Source organism: Sus scrofa, chromosome 18, assembly GCF_000003025.6.
Source record: "Sus scrofa isolate TJ Tabasco breed Duroc chromosome 18, Sscrofa11.1, whole genome shotgun sequence".
NCBI lineage: Eukaryota > Metazoa > Chordata > Mammalia > Artiodactyla > Suidae > Sus > Sus scrofa.
This window is the reverse complement of record NC_010460.4, coordinates 50,396,066-50,415,028: the sequence shown is the minus strand read 5'-3', so window position 1 is coordinate 50,415,028 and position 18,963 is coordinate 50,396,066. Positions and strand designations below refer to the sequence as shown.

The window sequence follows — 18,963 nt, the reverse complement described above, 5'->3', positions numbered from 1 at the left end:
TCGGATTCGTTAACCACTGCGCCACGACGGGAACTCCCTGTGTAACATTTTAAATGTATTTTCTCATTTAATCCTCACTCAGGCTGTTTAAAGCAGAGGCGTCCTCCTCATATTTTCCATCACAAGCTGACATTTGTCTGAGCGGGGTCCAGTGTGGTGCAGGCTCAGGACCCGTGAATGGACACTCTGGCCTTTAATTCTGGAGTTTGTGATTGAAACCCAAGGTGCTGCTGCTGCTTTTTTGGGGGGGCCATGCCCACAGCATTCAGAAATTCTTGGGCCAGTGATCGAACCTGTGCCACAGCAGTAACCTGAGCCTCAGTGCTGAGTCCTTAACTGCTAGGCCACCAGGGAACTCTCCAAGGTGCTTCTTGATGAGATTTGTTATTATCTCTTATTTACTATATTTTTGTTTATTTTTTTGTCTTTTTGCCATTTCTTGGGCTGCTCCTGCGGCATATGGAGGTTCCCAGGCTAGGGGTCGAATCGGAGCTGTAGCTGCCAGCCTACGCCAGAGCCACAGCAACGTGGGATCCGAGCCGCGTCTGCAACCTACACCACAGCTCACGGCAACGCCAGATCGTCAACCCCCTGAGCAAGGGCAGGGACCGAACCCGCAACCTCATGGTTCCTAGTCGGATTCGTTAATCACTGCGCCACGACAGGAACTCCTATTTACTGTATTTTTAAAAGTTGAATGTGTATGTTACGGACGTGGTACAAGATTCCTATGGTGAGGGGCTTCTTGGTGAGAAGAGGTCACCAGATCTCCCCACTGGAAGGAGTCATTGGCATCAGTTTCTCCCGTATCCTGGCACTGGTCGTCTGTCTGTACACAAGCACACATGCACATTTGTTTCCAAGTGATTACCTAGGAGTTCCCTTCATGGCCTATCGGGTTCCAAACCCAACTAGTATCCTCGAGGATGCAGGTTCAGTCTCTGGCCTTGCTCAGTGGGTTAAGGATCCAGTGTTGCCATGAGCTGTGGTGTAGCTCGGATCTTGTGTTGCTGTGGCTCTGGTGTAAGCTGGCAGCTGCAGCTCTGATTCGACCCCTACCCTGGGAACCTCCATATGCCTCAGGTGTGGCCCTAAAAAGAAAAGCCGAATGATCACCTCGTGTGCACTTTGCACCTCGTTTACACGTAGCAGTCTGTCTCAGGTGCCTTGGGGAACAGGGATGCATAAAGCTGCCTCTTCCATTTCGGTGGCTGCGTAGTATTCCATTACAGGGCTGGCCCATATTTTATTTGTCTAGGGATCTATTCAGACATATTTAGTTTGTCTGTTGCACATTCGACTAACCCTATAGGAGAAATTCCAGAAGTAGAACTTGTGGGTGTAAGGTTCCGTTACTATTTATTTATTCATTTATTTTTTACAGTTTTTTTTGTTTGTTTTTGTTTTTGTCTTTTTAGGGCCGCACCTATATGTATATGGAGGTTCTCAGGCTAGGGGTCTAATCGGAGCTGTAGCTGCTGGCCTGCACCACAGCCACAGCAATGCCAGATCTGAGCCACGTCTGCAACCTACACCACAGCTCAGGGTGATGCCAGATCCTTAACTTGCTGAGCAAGGCCCGGGATGGAACCGGAAACCTCATGGTTCCTAGTTGAATTCGTTTATGCTGTGCCACAATGGGAACTCCTACTTTTTTTTTTTTGGTCTTTTCTAGGGCCACACCCATGGCACATGGAAGTTCCCAGGCTAGGAGTCTAATTGGAGCTGCTGCTGCCAGCCTACACCAGAGCCACAGCAACGTGGGATCTGAGCCGCGTCTTCGACCTACACCACAGCTCACAGTGATGCTGGATCCTTAACTCACTGAGCAAGGCCAGGGATCGAACCTGCAACCTCATGGTTCCTAGTCGGATTCATTTCCACTCTGCCACAATGGGAACTCCCAAGAGAACTCCTACTTTTTATTTTGACATTTCCAGGCTGCCCATCGTGTAGGATTTAAGCCAGCGTGACACCTCTTTGTCCACACTAGAGAGCAGCACGGTGTCCTTGCACACTTTCTGACCTTCGCCAGTCTGATGGTTGTGGCCTGTTTCTTCAGTGTGTACTCATCAGTGAGGTTGTGTGTCTGTTCAAATGGTCCAGTCAGATCTCTTAAATCGCTCTCTCTTTTTTTGTTTTGCTTTTTAGGGCCTCACCTGCAGCATATGGAGGTTCCCAGGCTAGGTGTCCAATTGGAGCTGTAGCCCCCAGCCTACGCCAGAGCCACAGCAACGCAGGATCCGAGCCATGTCTGCAACCTACAACACAGCTCACGGCAATGCCGGATCGTTAACCCACTGAGCGAGGCCAGGGATCGAACCCGCAACCTCATGGTTCCTAGTCGGGTTCGTTACCCACTGAGCCACTCCGGGAACTCCTAAATGTCTTTCTGTAGCCATTTTTCTGTTGGGTGGTTCGTGGGTTTTCCCATACATTTTCCGTAGTGCCCGGCGTGGCGGGTGAGTTTGCCCTTTGCCGTGAAGTTTGTTTTCAGGGTTTCCCTGTCTGTCACGTGTCTGTGTTTGGAGATGCTTGGGTTCTGTGGAAGCAGAACCTGAAACCGGAGAGCAAGCTTGACAGTTCAGGGCGTGTTCTCAGGAGAAGGGGAGGGAAGGATGCAGGACTGGGTGGAGAGAAAAGATCTGAATCTGCCCGCTTCTGGGCCTGCAGGTTCCCCCCCGGACCCCACGGCATCTCTCTGTCCCCGGCGCCTGGCAGCCTCCCCCCGCTCATCACGGTCAAGGCCGGTCACCCTGCAGAACGGGACCTCCTTTCTCTGTTGCTTGTCTGCTGCCGTCTGGAGGTGACTCCCCCTACCGGCTTGGGGTGGCATCCCCAGGTCCGAGATTGAACTCGAGCCACAGCAGCGCCTCAAGCTACAGCAGTGACAACGCTGGATCCTTAACCCGCTGAGTCACCAGGGAACTCCATGACTGCAGTTTTACGCTTAGATCCTTTTCGCGTCCCCTCACAGAAGCATTCTCCCCCTAGAGCCAGGCTCTCAAACCCCCCAGAGCCCAAGCTTGTAGGGCAGGGAGCACATGTTCCCCACATGGGTCTCTTGGGTTGACGGCAGTGGAGCCACTCCTGCTACCCTACCTTGGACCCTAGACCCATGCATCTGTCTCCTGGGACAAAGCCCGGTGTAACACTGTTGGCTCATGCTGTGCCCTGCATCCTGAAGAGATGGGGCATCCTTTCAGGTGTCCTGCGCTGGAAATGCCCTGCGTTTTAGAGGGCCTCATTGGCACCCTGGGCCGCTGAGTCCCGGTGTTGTCTCAGGCGCCCTTCTCCAAACGTTTATCAGCGTCTCACTCCCAAGTCGGCTGGTACTCGGGCGCGTGACGGGAGTCCCTTTGGAGGGAACTGGGGGCATCGCTGCAGCGAACACTCGGTTGGTGTTACATATTCGCTCTCCAGTCCCGTTTCTGGGACTGGAAACGGGGTCAGGGATTGCCCGCTCTGCAGTGGAGCCGCAGTGCAGCCGCACTCCCGGGTGTCCCAGTCTGTGTCCACGAGCTGTCCGTATACAGCTCGCCTGCCCCTGGGAACCTCTCTGCTCTAGTTGCAGCTCCATGGGGTCTCCTGCCTCCTCACCCCCGCCCCACTGCCATTCGACGGTTTACAGTCGCTGCCCGTCCTGGTAGTTAAGGGCCGCTACCTGCTCCTGCTCTCCTGGGGGCCTGGGGGCCCCCTCGCTCCAGGAAGCCTGGTTTTAAAGCATCTCCCCCATGAGCGCTCCCCCAGAGAGCGGCCAGCACAGAGCTGCTCGGGGTGCCGGCACCCCTGCCTCTCATTCCAGCTCAACCTTGAGAGTGGGGCGTCTTCCCAGCCCTCCCAAGGAGGTTCCGTGTCTGACACGGTAGATCCCACCCAGCAGGCCCACCTCTGCATCTTTTAAAACCTTTATCCACCGTTTGCCCTGCAGGTCTGCAGTCTCCGCCGAGTTTAATTTGGGCCTCACTTTCTGCTGAGCTTTTGCTGTGCTAGGAGTGTAGGAGGTGCGTCCGGGCCCCTCAGCGGGATTAAGCGCTGTGCCCTGGGCAGAGCCCCATGGGCACGCTCAGCCAGCCGGGGTTCCATCCCCCTCTGCCCGGCACAGCTGCTCGGGGTGTTCGGTCCCCGCCCTTGAGTAGGACCAGCAGGCCCCAGTTGTGCCACGTTGAGGTTTGACCCCAGGAAGGAGTCTTGTGGCCGGGAGGGAGGGACAGGAGGCGGGGGCGGATCCCAGGCAGACAGGCGTTGTCATGAAAGGCGCCTGTCCCAGTGAGGCCTGCGTGTCATTTCTAAGAATAGTGTGTGTGTGTGTGTGGGGGGGGTGCCTCGGGTGCCCCCCCCCCCCAAAAAAGGTAGAAATGAACATCTCTTGCGTCTCATCAGCAGTTATTCTTGGAAATGCTTCCTACTGTTGTTTTTGTTTTCTTTTTTGTCTTTTTGTCCTTTTAGGGCCACACCCGCGGCATATGGAGGTTCCCAGGCTAGGGGTCAAATCGGAGCTGTAGCCGCCGGCCTACGCCACAGCCACAGCCACAGCCACGCCAGATCCGAGCCGCATCTGCCACCCACACCACAGCTCAGGGTGACGCCCGATCCCTAACCCACTGGGCGAGGCCAGGGATTGAAGCCGCAACCTCATGGTTCCTAGTTGGATTTGTTTCCGCTGTGCCACGATGGGGACTCCCCACTAACACATATTTTATGGCAAAAAAATCTTGAATGAATGAGGACTCACCTCTGTGAAGAAAGTGGAATCCTTCTGGCGATCTGTGCGCCTGAATTTGGAGCGTGGTGGCTTTTTGAGAAAGGCGAGTCGGATGTGGGTGGTGACACTGAGTTCCCCAGGCCACACGGAGCTGGGGCAATCCTTGTCTGGTCCTGTGCACGTAATAAGAGGGCATTTTTTTTTTTCCGGCTGCGTCTGTGATATGTGGAAGCTCCCGGGCCAGATCCTTAACCCTCTGAATAGGGCCAGGGATCAAACCTGTGTTCTCGTGGGTACTAGCCAGGTTCATTACTGCTGAGCCACAGCAGGAACTCCTAGACAATATTTTTTATTACCACCTAAATTTAACCGAAATTAATCATTTTGGATGATACAAATCTAGACCTGATAGCAAATATACAGTAATGTACAGTATAATATGGATTATGATTCAAAAAGTTTTTAGCAAGTGAAATTATTGAGTAAAGCTAAGATTTGTTTTTATTGTGGCAAAAAACGGATGACACAGACTTAACCATGTTGAAGTGTACGTTTCAGTGGCGCCGAGAACATTCTCATAGTGGTGCAGCCATCCCAGCATCCGCTTTCAGAACTTTTCCGTCTTCCCAAACCGAAACCCTTCCCACTAAATAGCAACTCCCCGCTCCTCCTCCCTCAGCCCCTGGCAGCCGCCTCTCGACTTTCTGTCTCTATGGATTTGATTCGAGGGACATCTCCGTGGCATCATACAGTGTTTGTCCTTTTGCGACTGGCTTAGCACGATGTACTGTTTCATCGCTGTCGTGGCATGTGTCAGGAGTTCCTTCCTTTTCCACAATGAATGATACCCGTTGTTTATAACACACTGTGTTTATCCATTTTTCCGTCAAGAATCGGGCTGCTTCCGCCTTTTGTTACTGCCTGTGCTTTTGGTGTCATACCCAGTAAATTATTGGCCAATTCAGTGTTTCGACGCTTTTCCTCTGTGGCTCCTTCTAAGAGTCTCATAGTTTTGGGTCTTCACTTTAGGTGTTTGGTCCACTCGCGTTAATTTTCGTATATGGTGAGGGGCCACCTTCACTCTTTGATGCGTGGACTCGTATTTTCCCAGCGCCTTTGTTGAAAAGACTGTCCTTTCCCCACTGAATGGTCTTGGCGACCCTTGGCGAAGGTCAGGGGACCCTTTATGTAAAGATTTCTTTCTCAGCTCTCTCTTTATTCTGTTTCGTTGCTCTGTGTGTCTCTCCTTAGACTGCATAGTCTCACACTGTTTGGTTATTGTAGCTCATGTGGAAGTTCCTAGGCCAGGGATTGAACCCACGCCTCTGCAGTGACCCAAGCCGTTGCAGTCGGATTCTTCATCCACTGTCCCACAGCAGGAACTTGTAATAAGCTTTGAAATCAGGAAGTGAGAGAAGAGACGAAATGCAATGCCGATAAGTGTTAGCCAGGGTCTGCATTTGACTGGAAAGGCCTCTGCTGGCTGCAGCTCTGTGGAAATGCTCTGGAATGTTCATTCGTGACAAACTAAGTCTGAGTCAGGAATCAGGGGGGTTCCAGGCCCTGTAGAAAGTGGGGAAACTAATACACAGTTGAGCTGGGTTTCTTGCGTTCTGTCGTTGGCCACGGTGTGCCTTGGTTGGACGTGGGATCTCAGTTCCCAGACCAGGGATTGATCCTGGGCCGCGGTGGTGAAAGTGCCAAATCCAACCACTGGACCTCCGGGGAACTCTCCTACACAGCTTAGTAGTTTTGGCGCCACCCAGCACACATTGAACAACTTTTTTTTTGTTTGGCTGCTCCTGCCGTGTATGGGAGCTCCCAGGCCAGAGATCAAGCCCACACCATGGCGCCAGCCCAACCCGCTGCAGTGACAACACCGAATCCTTAACCTGCTGCACCACGAGGGAACTCCCTGAACCGCGTTTGAAAGCAATTTTTCTGACGTTTAGGGTCCCCACCGGACTGTGCCTGGACCAGCGCATATCTGACGGTGCCCTGTGTGAGCCTCTGCGGGTTTTCCTGCTCTGCGTGGGCAGGTGGTTGCCTGGCACAGCAGAAGGTGGACTGGCTCAGGCCTCTTTGTTTGCCTCGCTTGCACTCGCCTGGTTCCAAGGTCAGAGAGGGCATCTGCCCACAAAGCCCCTCTGGTCTCTTCCTCCCACATACAGCGTTCGTTCCTTTCTCCCCGCGTCTGGCAGGACTCCCAGTACAGTGTTGGGAAGCGGTGTGAGAGGGGACGGCCTTGCCCTGCTCCTGACCGTAGGCCGTCCTGGCGCTTCTTACCGTCGCGTGTGACGTTAGCTGTCATGGTTCTGTACGTGCTTTTGCTCGCGTGGAGGACGTTCCCCGTCTAGTTGCAGTTTGCTGAGAGTGTTTGTCATGTGCTTTTTCTGCATCTATTGATTATGGGCATATGAGTTTTCTTCTTTAGCCTGTTCGTGTGATGGATCACATTAAATTATTTATCAGTGTAGAGCCAGCTTTGCATACCTGGGATAAATCCTACTTGCTTTGGGTGTATAATTTCTTTTTATACATTTTTGGATTCGATTTGCTCATATTTCGTTGAGGGTTTTTGTATCCATGTTTATAAGAAATATTGGTCTGGAGTTCCCATTGTGGCACAGTGGTTAACGAATCCAACTAGGAACCATGAGGTTGTGGGTTCGATCCCTGGCCTCGCTCAGTGGGTTAAGGATCCGGCGTTGCCATGAGCTGTGGTGTAGGTCGCAGATGTGACTAGGATCTGGCGTTGCTATGACTGTGGTGGAGGCCAGCGGCTACAGCCCTGATTAGACCCCTAGCCTGGGAACCTCCATATGCTGCAGGTGCGGCCCTAGAAAAGACAAAAGACAAAAGACAAAAAAAAAAAAGGAAATACTGTTCTTTCCTTTTTTTTTTTTTTTTTTTTTTTCCAGCCATGCCTATGGCATGTGGAAGCTCCTGGGCCCAGGGATCAATCAGGGACCCAAGCTGCTGTAGTGACAATGCCAGATCCTTAACCCACTGTGCTACAAGGGAACTCATAATTTCTTTCTTAAACATTGAGTAGAATTCACCAGTGAACCTGTTTGATCTTGATACTTTCTTTATAGAAAGTTATTATTATTTTATTTTTTTAGAGCCAAACCTGCTGCATATTAGAGTTCGCAGGCTAGGAATTGACTCAGAGCTGTGGCTGTCAGTCTATGCCACAGCCACAGCAAAACCAGATCTGAGCCGAGTTTGCAACCTGCACAGGAGCTCATGGCAATGCCAGATCCTTAACCCACTGAGTGGGGCCAGGGATCGAACCCACATCCTTGTGAATACTAGTCAGGTTTGTTACTGCTGAGCCACAATAGGAACTCCCTAGAAAGTTGTTGTTATTATGATTTTGTCTTTTTTTTGCCTTTCCTAGGGCTGCTTCTGCAGCATATGGAGGTTCCCAGGCTAGGGGTCGAATCAGAGCTGTGGCCACCGGCCTATACCACAGCCACAGCAACTCGGGATCCGAGCCGTGTCTGCGACCTACACCACAGCTCACGGCAACGCTGGATTCTTAACCCACCGAGCGAGGCTGGGGATCGAACCTGCAACCTCATGGTTCCTAGTCGGGTTTGTTAACCACTGAGCCACGATGGGAACTCCAGTCTTTTTGTGTGTTTTTTTTAAAGTTATTATTGATTAAATTTCTTTAGCAGATCAGATTCACATTGTCCATTTTTCCTCATATGAATCTTGGTAGATTGTATCTCAGGAATTCCTTCCATTGGGGTCTAAGAATATGTTTTGTGTGGTTTCTATTCTTTTAAATTTGTGAAGGTCTGTTTTATGGCCCAGAATGAGCTCTGTCTTGGTGAATGTTCATGGGAGCTTGAGAAGAATATGAATTCTCCTGTGTGCTGTTGTTGGATGGAGTATTCTGTAGATGTCAATCATATGCAGTTCTCTTTGGGTATGTTGTTCTTTTTTTCTGTGGGCTTTTTTTTTTTTTTTTTTTTCCTTCGGGTTTTTTTTTTTCCTCTTCTTTTTTTTCTACTTGCTTTTCAGTTTTGGAGATTTTTAATGACATATCTCCAAGCTCATTGATTTTTCCCTTGGCTGTGTTCATTTACTGATGAACCCATCAAAAGCATTCTTCATTTCTGTTGTGATGTTTTTGATTTTTAGCATTTCCCATTGTGTTTTTTCCCCTTAGAATTTCCATCTCTTTGCTTGCATTACCCACCAGTTCTCATGTGATGCTCACTTTCTCTGTTAGAGCCCTTAGCATATTAATCATAATTGTTTTAAATTCCTGGTCCGATAATTCCAAAGTCTCTGCCATATCTGAGTCTGATTCTGTTCAGTGTTTTTTGCCTTTTAACATGCCTTGTAATTTTTTGTTGAAAGCTGGATGCGGGAGTTCCCATTGGGGTTAAGCGGTAACGAACCCGACTGGTATCCATGAGGCTGTGGGTTCGATCACTGGCCTTGCTCAGTGGGTTAAGGATCTGGCGTTGCTGTGGCTGTGATGTAGGCTGGCAGCTGCAGCTCTGATTTAACTCCTAGCCTGGGAACCCCCATATGCGGTGGGAGCGGCCCTAAAAAGAAAAAAAAGAAAACAAAGCTGGGTGCGGTGATTCAGGTGAAAGGAGCCTTTCATATGAGGCTGTGTGTTTATGTGGCCAGGGGTTAGGCTGTGTTTACTGTTTGCTGCGGCTGGGGGCCATTCACTAGGGTCTCAGACATGCCATCTGTTGTCCGGGAGCCCATTGGGGTGGTGGGGGTGCTGGGGAGGGGCGCCCTCTAGTCCTCTCCATTTGAAGGTCCCTGTGAACTCATGCCCGGGGCTGTGGCTGTCACACGCACTGCTCACTTCTCGGGTTCCTGTCTTAGGAGGGTCAGATCTGGGGGGGTGGGCTTGGCTGCGCCCCTGGTGGGCCAGGTGCTGGCAGACGGGTCTTCCTGGCGGAAGGCGCTTGTTGAGGGGAACAGAGTCTGGACGTGGTTCCCCGCGCTTCCTCCCCAGCCTTTGCCGTGAGCACCAAGGGCTCCTGGGGCAGAGCTCACGTAAGCACGGGCCCCCACAGTTTTGTCTCGAGTTCGTCCTTGCCCGTGTCCAGCCCCTGGCCAGTCCCCGCGGGCTCCCGGGGCTCCTCTGGGGGCTGCGGTTCTCTGTCCCCCACTGCTCTCTCCAGGTTGGGGGCAGCGGTTTGCCCTGTGACCTTGTGGTTGCTCCTGGACCTGAGAAGGTGTGTTGATTTTCAGTTTGTTCGGCTTTTGTGTGTGTGTGTGAGGACAGGAGCGATGGCCCCTAAGCCCTTGACATGTCGGAATGGAGATTGAAGTCCGTGTCACTCTGTTTAATGGGGACCTTAAACACTCGAGTTAGTGGAGTTCCCTGGTGGCAGAGTGGGTTAAGGATCCGGCATTGTTGTCGCAGCAGCTCGGGTTGTTGCTGTGGTGTGGGTTTGATCCCTGGCCCAGGAACTTCCACAGGGCAAAAGCATGCAGCCAAAAAAACCCCCCCAAAACACAGAGAAAGTGAGCTAGTGAGAGGATGAGACATGTCGAGTGTGAGAGAACTCAGTCACCTGTTAAATCGCATTGGAAGACGGTCAGGTGGTGAAGATGTGACACGAACACAGCTGGCGGGACGCGTGTCGGACCGCACTCAAGGCCCTCGTCCTTGAGGTCCCTCGGCCCCGTGCCCTTGTGGCACCTCGTTGCTCTGCTCACCTCTCAGCTGCCTGGCCCCTTGGGTTGGATGGTGGCGCAGAGCCGCTGTTGTCAGTTTCCGATGGTGACCCGGAAACACAGGCCGTCCTTGTCTGTCCTCTTAGAATCCAGATTCCAGCGAACTGGTTTCCAAGTGTCCTTCGCAGGGCTTTTGATGACAGCCTGGATGCAGCGTGGCGGGCAGGGTGGCTGGTCTCCGGGGCCAGATGTCCCTGGGGATTGGGAGCTGCCTGGAGGAGGCCTCCGCTTCTGGCTGGAGCTGCAGGCCTGGGCCTGGTGCCAGAAGTGGCCTGCAGGTCCGAGGCTCTGGGGCCTGTGACGGTGCTAACGCATCTTCCTCTTTTTTCTCCTCACTTTCAGTATTTAGGTCAGTTAACGTCCATACCAGGGTACCTGAATCCCTCCAGTAGGACGGAAATCCTGCATTTCATAGACAACGCAAAGGTAACGCGTCCTCCCGACTCTGCCCTCCTACCCTCGGCCTGCTCCACCTCTTAACCTGACCTCTGACCCTCGGCCTGCTCCACCTCCCAACTTGACCTCTGACCCTTGTTCTTTGACACCAGCTCTTGGTCCTCTGACCCTGGGCCTCCATGGCTGAGAGGGCTGACCCGGTCCCATCATGTTTAAGGGGGGCTTTGGTTCTTGGCCACAGTGACTGTTCCTCGGTCTCAACATTAATTTTATTCTCCAGATTTGTTCCTCTTGGTTTTGGGATGTTTTCAAAATTCACATTTTCGAGATATCCAGACCACATGCTGGTCCCCGCCCCCCCGCCCCCCCGCCCCCCGCCCCGCCCCGGCCGTGCCTCAGAGCAGAGCTGGGCTGCCCTGAAGGGAGAGTTCCCGGCTCCTCGGCGGTGTGGACTGCGGGGGCCAGGGGAGCCCGCGGCCGGGCCCTGGGTTTCCGATGCCCCCTGGTTCCTCGCAGCGAGCCCACCAGCTCCCCGGACACTTGACCCAGGAGCATGACGCTGTCATCAGCCTGTCTGCCTACAACGTCAAGCTGGCCTGGAGGGACGGGGAGGACACCATCCTCAGGGTGCCCATCCATGACATCGCCGCCGTGTCCTACGTGCGGGATGACGCCTCGCACCTGGTGGTGCTGAAGACAGGTGCGCCTTGCGAGGCGGGCTCGGGGGTCCTTGGCAGGAGCAGCCCGTGCCTTTGTCCTGGGGAGAGTCTGTGGACTCGAGGGGGTGCCCAGCTGTGCCCGAGAACCAGCCCTCCAGGCTCCGAGGTCAGCCTCGGCCAGAGGGCAGTGACCCGGGAGGCCCTGAGGGCAGGTGCTGAGCTTAGAGCCTTGCGGGCCTGCCCTCCGCTTGGCACAGCCTCCACCCAGGGTGCCCGAGTGGCCTCTGGTGTCCAGGCAGGGTGGACCCCGGGAGCAGGCAGCTCCGCAGGCTGAGGTGGGGCCTCCGCTCAGCCCAGCCAGCATCCGGGCCCTCCTTCGGCCGCACGGTCTTCCCAAAGCCGGGGGTGCAGAGACGGGACCAGCCAGTGAGGAGCCCTCAGTCGGGGAGACGTTCCGGGCGGGCCCTTGTAGGAGAACAGGAAAGAAGCTGAAACCAGCCCTCGGCTCCCTCTGCCCAGCGGCCCCCACCGTGGTCAGGGGCCAGAGCCTCTGCTCTGGCATCGAGCCCCTGAGAAACGGGAGAAACCAGCGCGCTGGGCCCTTTGCAGGCGGTTGGCAGGTTGTTGCCGCAGCACTGACACCGATCTGGGCTCCTTTGGGTCCCGGTGGTGGCTGGGTTGAGCATTGAAGCCATTTATTTCCCGAAGGCCAGGGTGGCCAGGGGCCTCTGCCTGGGCTGCACGCAGTACCCAGGCCCAGGCAGCGCAGAGGGACAGCTGTATTTCTGTTTGAGGTCGGTAGTTCAGGGGGTGTCTGAGGCCTTTGTGAGAGCCAGGGCGATGCTGGAAGGTCATGGAAGGTGATGACTTCGGGCAGTGGCGGGGCACCGTGAGCATGGGCGGGGGCTCTCCTGTTCGTGCCCTTGTCTAGGGAACGGAGGGGAGGTGCCTGCTCTGGGTCTGTCCCACCTGAGTCAGGTAGGGGCCGCCCGGCGTCTCCCCTAACCCGCCACGGTGTTGGCTTCTCAGCCCAGGACCCCGGCATCTCCCCCAGCCAGAGCTTGTGTGCAGAAAGTTCCAGAGGCCTCACCACAGGCTCCCTGTCGGAGAGCGGCGTGGGGCCTGTGGAGGCCTGCTGCCTGGTGATCCTGGCCGCGGAGAGCAAGGTGAGCGGCGTTGGCAGCCTGCCCCTCCCGTGTCCCAGCTCCTGACCCAGGCGCGGCCCACCGTCTGCTCCAGGGCCGTCGGGGTCCCAGTCTGACGCCTTCCCGCTGCTGCTTCTCTGGGTTGGCCTCATCCCCGTCCCCCATGCTGACGGGGGCCGTGGTCTGCACCCCAAGCTGCGTCCTTGGGGAGGGTTCTTGGGGGTGGCAAGTTAGGGTTCGGGTGCCCCCTCCGCAAGCCCCTTGATACCCTTCTGCTTAGTCCTCACGTCTGTAAGGCCCCCACCTTAGGTGGCTTCCCCAGCTCTGCCCTCCTCCCCACCGGGTGGTTCCTCATGGGGCTGCCTCCCTGGCCTGTCCCCATTGGAGGCTCCTGCAGACGTTGGGACTGCGTCCATGTGACCTGTTAGCAGTGCTGTGCCTTCCCTGCACCTTTTCCGAGGCTGGGACATGAGCGAGCGGGGAGACGGTGGTGGCCGGCCAGGGCGGTGGCAAGAGGAGGGCCGGCGGCAGGCGCGCCTGGGGTCTGGAGGGCCTCCGGGGCCTGGGCTGGTGTCCTGGCGGCCCCGGTGGGCAGCGGGCCGCAGAGGTGTCCGGAGGCTGCCCGGGAAGGCTCAGCTTGGTGCTCTGTCGGCAGGTCGCCGCCGAAGAGCTGTGCTCCCTGCTCGGCCAAGTCTTCCAGATCGTGTACACGGAGTCCACCATCGACTTCCTGGACAGAGCCATATTTGACGGGGCCTCGACGCCCACCCACCACCTGTCCCTTCACAGCGGTACGTGAGCCAGCGGGCGGCCTCCCCCTTCCCACCGGGGCCCTGCTGTCAGCTGGGAGTCCGGGTCCGCCCAGAACAGGGCACCGTCCTGGGGGGTTGAGCAGGCATCCTTTGTCCCCAGACCTCGCTGTGGATGGTACTCTGTGTTCCCTTCACCCCCTCCTTTAAGCCATAACTTCAGGGGCTGCGGTCACTTTTTCTGGACCCACTTGTGGCTAAAGTCAGAACCCAGAGCAGAACCCAGAACCCAGAGCAGAGGGCCAGGAAGGGCTCTCAGCGCCGGGGCCGAGAGTGGGTGTGGGGAGGGCACGGGGGCAGGAAGAAGAAGGAGCCTAAAGGCCGTGCAGCCGCCTGGGTATCTGAGGAGCAGTTTCACGCATCCACTAGTGCATGCGGGACACTGTGTTTCTCGCGTTGCCCACTTCAGCTAAATCTAGCCGCCAAGAGCATCTGTTTTTCAAATCTATAGTTTATTGTGGGTTCACGGCTTCTGTAAGTCAGATGAGCAGAGAGAGGTATTGGAGGCACCACGGCTGTCGCCTCTGGTGCAGGACGCCTCTGGTCTTTCTGTGGAGATGAGACCCAGCCCCTCGCCCCTCCTCAGCGGTTCGCACTGCTCGGCACACAGCTCGGAGCTCTGTGCGTTCGGGAAGATAGGGCAGCTCTTTGAGGAAGGACTGCTTCTCTCACCTGCTCCTCCTCCTATTGCTGCTCATGCTGAACCCGCAGAGACGAGACGGCCCAGCCAGGCTGGTAGTCTGTCCTCACTGCGGGCGGGAAGTTGAGGCCCAGAGGCCAGCGGCCTCCCCAGTGGGTAGCAGGTAGTTTATTGAGCTGGATTTAAACATTCAGCTTTGGTGTGATTGCTTGGTCCCTGGTGCATTAAAATTTCCAATAGGGTCTTCTTTTCCCCCCCACCCCATGGCACATGCAATTCCCAGGTCCAGGGATCAGATCTGAGCCGCACTTGCGACCTACGCTGCAGCTGTGGCAACGCCAGATCCTTAACCCACTGTGCTGGGCTAGGGATTGAACCTGCGTCAAGGACTCCAGAAATGCCATTGATCCCATTGTGCCACAGTGGGAACTCTCTTTTTTTTTTTTTTTTTTTTTGCTGTCTCTTTAGGGCTGCACCCATAGCACATGGAGGTTCCCAGGCTAGGGGTCAAATTGGAGCTATAGCTTCTGGCCTACACCACAGCTCATAGCAACGCCAGATCCGTAACCCACTGGGCAAGGCCGGGGATCGAACCTGCATCCTCATGGGTGCTCATCAGATTTGTTTCCCCTGAGCCACAACGGGAACTTCCTCCTTTTTTTAAAAAAATAAACTTTTTTTACTGAAAAGCACACAAGCCTAAGTGTACAGTCGAATGAGTTTTCATGAAGTGAACGCAGGACGTTCCTGTCAGGGCCTCCCTGAGCCCGCTTCCTCCCTGCCTCCGCTCTGCATAGGTGTGTTCTGTGCCCTGCCCCCAGGGCTCCCGGGGGGTCCCCGTAGCTGCACGCACGCACCCATCACAAATGTCACACATACCTGTCTCATGCTCGCACGGCACACACACGCTCACGCACACAGACACGCCATGCTAGGCTCTCACACACGTGTCGTCTGCCAGTTTCTGCCTCGGGGCTTTCCTTGCCTCAGTTCTGTCCTGCTGCTGTGACAGGTCACCGCCACCGAGCAGCTTAAGCCACGTAGACATTACTGCTCACAGTTCTGTAGGTGTGTCCACTGTGGGTCCGTTGTTACTCAAGTCTCCAGGGAGAAGCCGTCTCCTGCCTTCTCCAGCTTCTGGCAGCCTCCCTCCATGTCACAGCCATGGTGGCATCTCTGATCTCCTGTTGTCACAGCTCTGTCTGCCCCTTTGCCCCTGCCCATGGAAGGGCCCCGGGCACACTTTGAGCTCAGATGGCCCAGGGTGTCTCCCTGCTTTAGGGTCAGCTGCCCGGTGACCTCCGCCCCCATCACCCCGTCACCTAGCAGGTGCTCAGGCTCTGGGGTTTGGATGGGGGCATCTTGGGGCTGTTATTCTGCCCGCCACACACTTCCTTCCCACTGCCAGCCACGTCCCCTTGCCCTCCCCGTCCGCTCCCGCACTCCCACGCGTCCTCACCCCTTTTCTCTGAAAGCTTCACCTGCTGCGTGTAAGTAGCAGTGCTTGGTGCCCCTCGTGGTCTGTGGCATGGGGACCGTAGGCCATCTCTTCAGTGTCGCTCCTACCTGCTGGCTTCAGTGTCACCCTTGGATGCTGGCTACCAGGCCCTTTGCTGGTTCGAGGGTCTCGGGCATCTGGAGGCCCCGCCCTGTCCTTGGCGAGCAGTCATTCATACATGGAGCCCGGCTGGGTCCAGGCTGGGGGTCAGACCTGCCAGCTCTAATCGTGCCTCCTGCCCTCCCTGGCTGTGTGGCATGGGGCACGTTGCATAACCTCTCTGATTCAGTTCCTCACCTAAAAGTTGGGGCAGTGGTAACACCTGTTGGGATCAGGGGAGGCAAGGTAGCACAGTGCCTAGGGCGCTGCCGGCTGTGGTGCCCATGTCCACAAATAGTGCTTTTGTTGTCTCTGGCCATCAGGGAGTCCCCTCCAGGCCCGCCATTTGGCACCTCTTCCGAGGACCGAAGCACTGCCTTGGCTCCTGCCCAGTCCAGCCGCACGTGGTGCACTCCTCCAGCCTCCAGGAGGCGCAGGAGCGGGAGCAGCCCGTGGGGTGCACCCCAGGAGCCTGGCTGCCTCTGCCCACGAAGGCCTGCAGGCTCCCCACCACCAGGGCTCTGCATCTCCTGTTGGGAGCCTGGACGCTGGGCTCAGTGCCCCCTCCCTCCCGTAACCAGAAGCTTCTGTGTTCTGTGCTTTCTGTACAGACGACTCTTCCACAAAGGTGGACCTGAAGGAGCCCTATGAGACGGAAGCCAGCACGTTGTGAGTGGTCCGCCCCGTCCCAGAGCCCCAGCACGGCTCCCCGCCCACCCCCACCCCCCCGCGTCCTCATCAGTTCCCACCCCCCAGCCCCAGTCTGCCTTCAGGACCTTTCCAGGGAGTGGGCTCCCCAAGGTGGCAGCGGTGACTTTGTCACTCCGCCAAGACCCTGCCAGGCTGCTGGCTCCTTCTGGGTCCTTCCTGGCACGTGTCCTCTCTGTTCTGCCCCGAGCCCGTCCTTCCACGGCAGGCCCGCCTCCTTTCAGACCCTGTCCCTGACCAGGCCCCCCCGCAGAGGTGGCGGGCTGCAGGTCCGGAGCAGGGCTGGGAGGCAACCCACCCACACTCAGCTGTGTCCCCGCAGCACCTTCCCCGAGTGTGCGCATGCAGGCGGCGTCTCGCCCTTGTCCTTCTGCATGCAGACGGCGCCCCACGCCAAGACGGTCAGTGAGAGCGAGCTGAGCGCCACGGCTGCCGAGCTGCTGCAGGACTACATGCTCACGGTACGCCGCCCACGTGCTCCTCCGTGCTGGCCCCGTGGCACCTGGGGACAGAAGCTCCTTGGGGGTGGGGGGTGAGGAGGGGAGGGGGAGAGGCTGGCTTCTTCATGGGGGGAGCCGGGGCGGGAGGCGCAGACGCCTGGCTTATGCCTGAGCGTCGCTGCCATTCCCACCAGGCCAGTCGCTGGGAGAGCGTGCGCTGACCAAGGCCCGAGCGTGGGGCCTGCTCTGGCCTCCGGGCCTGGACCACGGGCCTGTCCCTGGGTCTCTGGTGGTGAATGGTGGCAGGGGGACCGGGTCACCCCCTGAAAGGGCCAGATGGGCCCTGTCACCACTCAGCAGACGTTCTTTCCCCGTCCCCCGACCGCACATGATGTTGGCGTTAGAAACCCGGTCACCTGGCTGAGCACTACTCTGGGCGCCAAGGATGCTGGCCCCCCCGCAGTGGTGTGCGCAGGCGCCCCCTTGGCCCCACTGTGGTCCGGCCCCGGCGGCCCTGGTGGCCCCGGCACAGGTTAAGGCAGGCGGCAAGGGCTCCTTGCTGGTCTCCGAGGCTCTCTGGGCCAGTGTGGGAGCCTTGGGGCTCTGGTGCCCACCCCCTGCCATCCAGGGTAGTGAAGCTGCTGGTGGTCCGGGGTTGGGCGGGGTGCGGCAGGGCTTGGCAGCACCACTCACCACCCACCCCTTGCCGGGCCCCCTCGGCAGCTGCGCACCAAGCTGTCGTCGCAGGAGATCCAGCAGTTCGCGGCGCTGCTGCACGAGTACCGCGACGGGGCCTCGGTGCACGAGTTCTGCATCAACCTGCGGCAGCTCTACGGGGACAGCCGCAAGTTCCTGCTGCTCGGTGAGTCCCGGACCAACAGGGGCCCCGTTAGGAGTGGGTCCCAGCCAGTGGGCCCGAGGGGTCCTGCCCCCGGGGAGGCAGCAGAGGGCCCCAGGGGAGCCAGACGGAGGGCGAGGCAGGAGCCGTGCTGCCTGTCGAGGGCCCGGGGAGGCTCCGCAGAGGAGTGGAGTGGGGCTTCTCCGAGGACTCGAGGGAGCGGCGTGGGCGCGCGGCTGTGCTCCTGGCCTGCACCGGCCCCGTTTCAGACCAGGCCCAGTGGGGCCACGGCCACTGCCAGGGTGGGGCCAGACAGGGCGGCGGGCGGGGTGGGGGCCTCCGGGCCGTGGGGCCCCAGTGGCCGGCAGGCGTGTGCTTTCCGCGGGAGGCGCAGGGGCAGGCGTGCTGCATGCCTGCAGGTCTGCGGCCCTTCATCCCTGAGAAGGACAGCCAGCACTTCGAGAACTTTCTGGAGACCATCGGCGTGAAGGACGGCCGCGGCATCATCACCGACAGCTTTGGCAGGTACCGCCGGACCATGAGCTCCACCTCCACCTCCACCTCCAACGGGAACAGGGCCGCGGGCAGCTCCGACGACCAGTCGGCCCCCTCGGAGGGGGACGAGTGGGACCGCATGATCTCGGACATCAGCAATGACATCGAGGCGCTGGGCTGCAGCATGGACCCGGACTCGGCCTGACGCCGCCGGGCCCGCGGGCCGCCCTGCTCCTGCTCGTGGGGGCGCCGGGCGCGGGGGCTGGACCGTGAAGGCGGAACCCTGGCGCGGGCGCCGAAGACAGCGCTGCCCCCACCCGCACGAGACCCTGCCTCGGGGGTGGGGGGTGGTCCTGTCAGCCCGTCCCTGGACAGCTGTCAGTTTTGCACATGACATTTCTATTGAAACTCTCAGAGACCTTAAAAGTTTACCGCAATGTGAATAATTTATCTCTGGTTGCCGGTGTGTTTCTGCTCCAGTCGGGTAGGAGCCGGGGTGTCTGGGCCCTGGGCTGCCCTGGGGCGCACGCTGGCCGCGGGGAGCTGGGCTGGGCTCTCACGCCGGCTTGCACAGAGGCCCGATTTGGGCTTTGGCTTCGTGGACCCAGGGCAGCGAGCAGGTGTCCTCGGCGCACGCGGGCGGGAGTGGTTCTCTGAGGGGCTGGCCGTTCTCCAGCCCCTGACCCACGCCCCCAGTTCCCGGGTCTCACCCTCCTTCGTGTGGTCTCTGCGGCAGACCCTGGATGCCAGCCGGTTCACCAGAAGTGCGTTCCCATCCTGAGAGAGGGTCATTTTGGGGCCCAGGGT

General features: G+C 57.4%; 1 protein-coding gene and 1 long non-coding RNA gene across 8 annotated transcripts in view; both read left to right on the top strand.

Annotated features, from left to right (window-relative positions):
• CCM2 (CCM2 scaffolding protein) overlaps positions 1-18,606 on the top strand; it is a 54,020-nt gene extending 35,414 nt beyond the window's left edge. For all 7 annotated transcript variants that reach the window (XM_021079071.1, XM_021079070.1, XM_013985816.2 and 4 more), the window contains 8 exons: positions 10,772-10,855; positions 11,342-11,525; positions 12,514-12,650; positions 13,285-13,420; positions 16,287-16,344; positions 16,706-16,844; positions 17,547-17,685; positions 18,081-18,606. In XM_021079071.1, the coding sequence (XP_020934730.1) occupies positions 10,772-10,855; positions 11,342-11,525; positions 12,514-12,650; positions 13,285-13,420; positions 16,287-16,344; positions 16,706-16,844; positions 17,547-17,685; positions 18,081-18,361 (1,158 nt within the window). In that variant the 3' untranslated portion in view covers positions 18,362-18,606. The remainder of the gene's footprint in view (positions 1-10,771; positions 10,856-11,341; positions 11,526-12,513; positions 12,651-13,284; positions 13,421-16,286; positions 16,345-16,705; positions 16,845-17,546; positions 17,686-18,080) is intronic.
• On the top strand, positions 2,813-4,359 carry LOC110257600. Its single transcript, XR_002340447.1, has 2 exons — positions 2,813-3,397; positions 3,932-4,359. It is a non-coding gene; the product is annotated as an uncharacterized LOC110257600 (long non-coding RNA).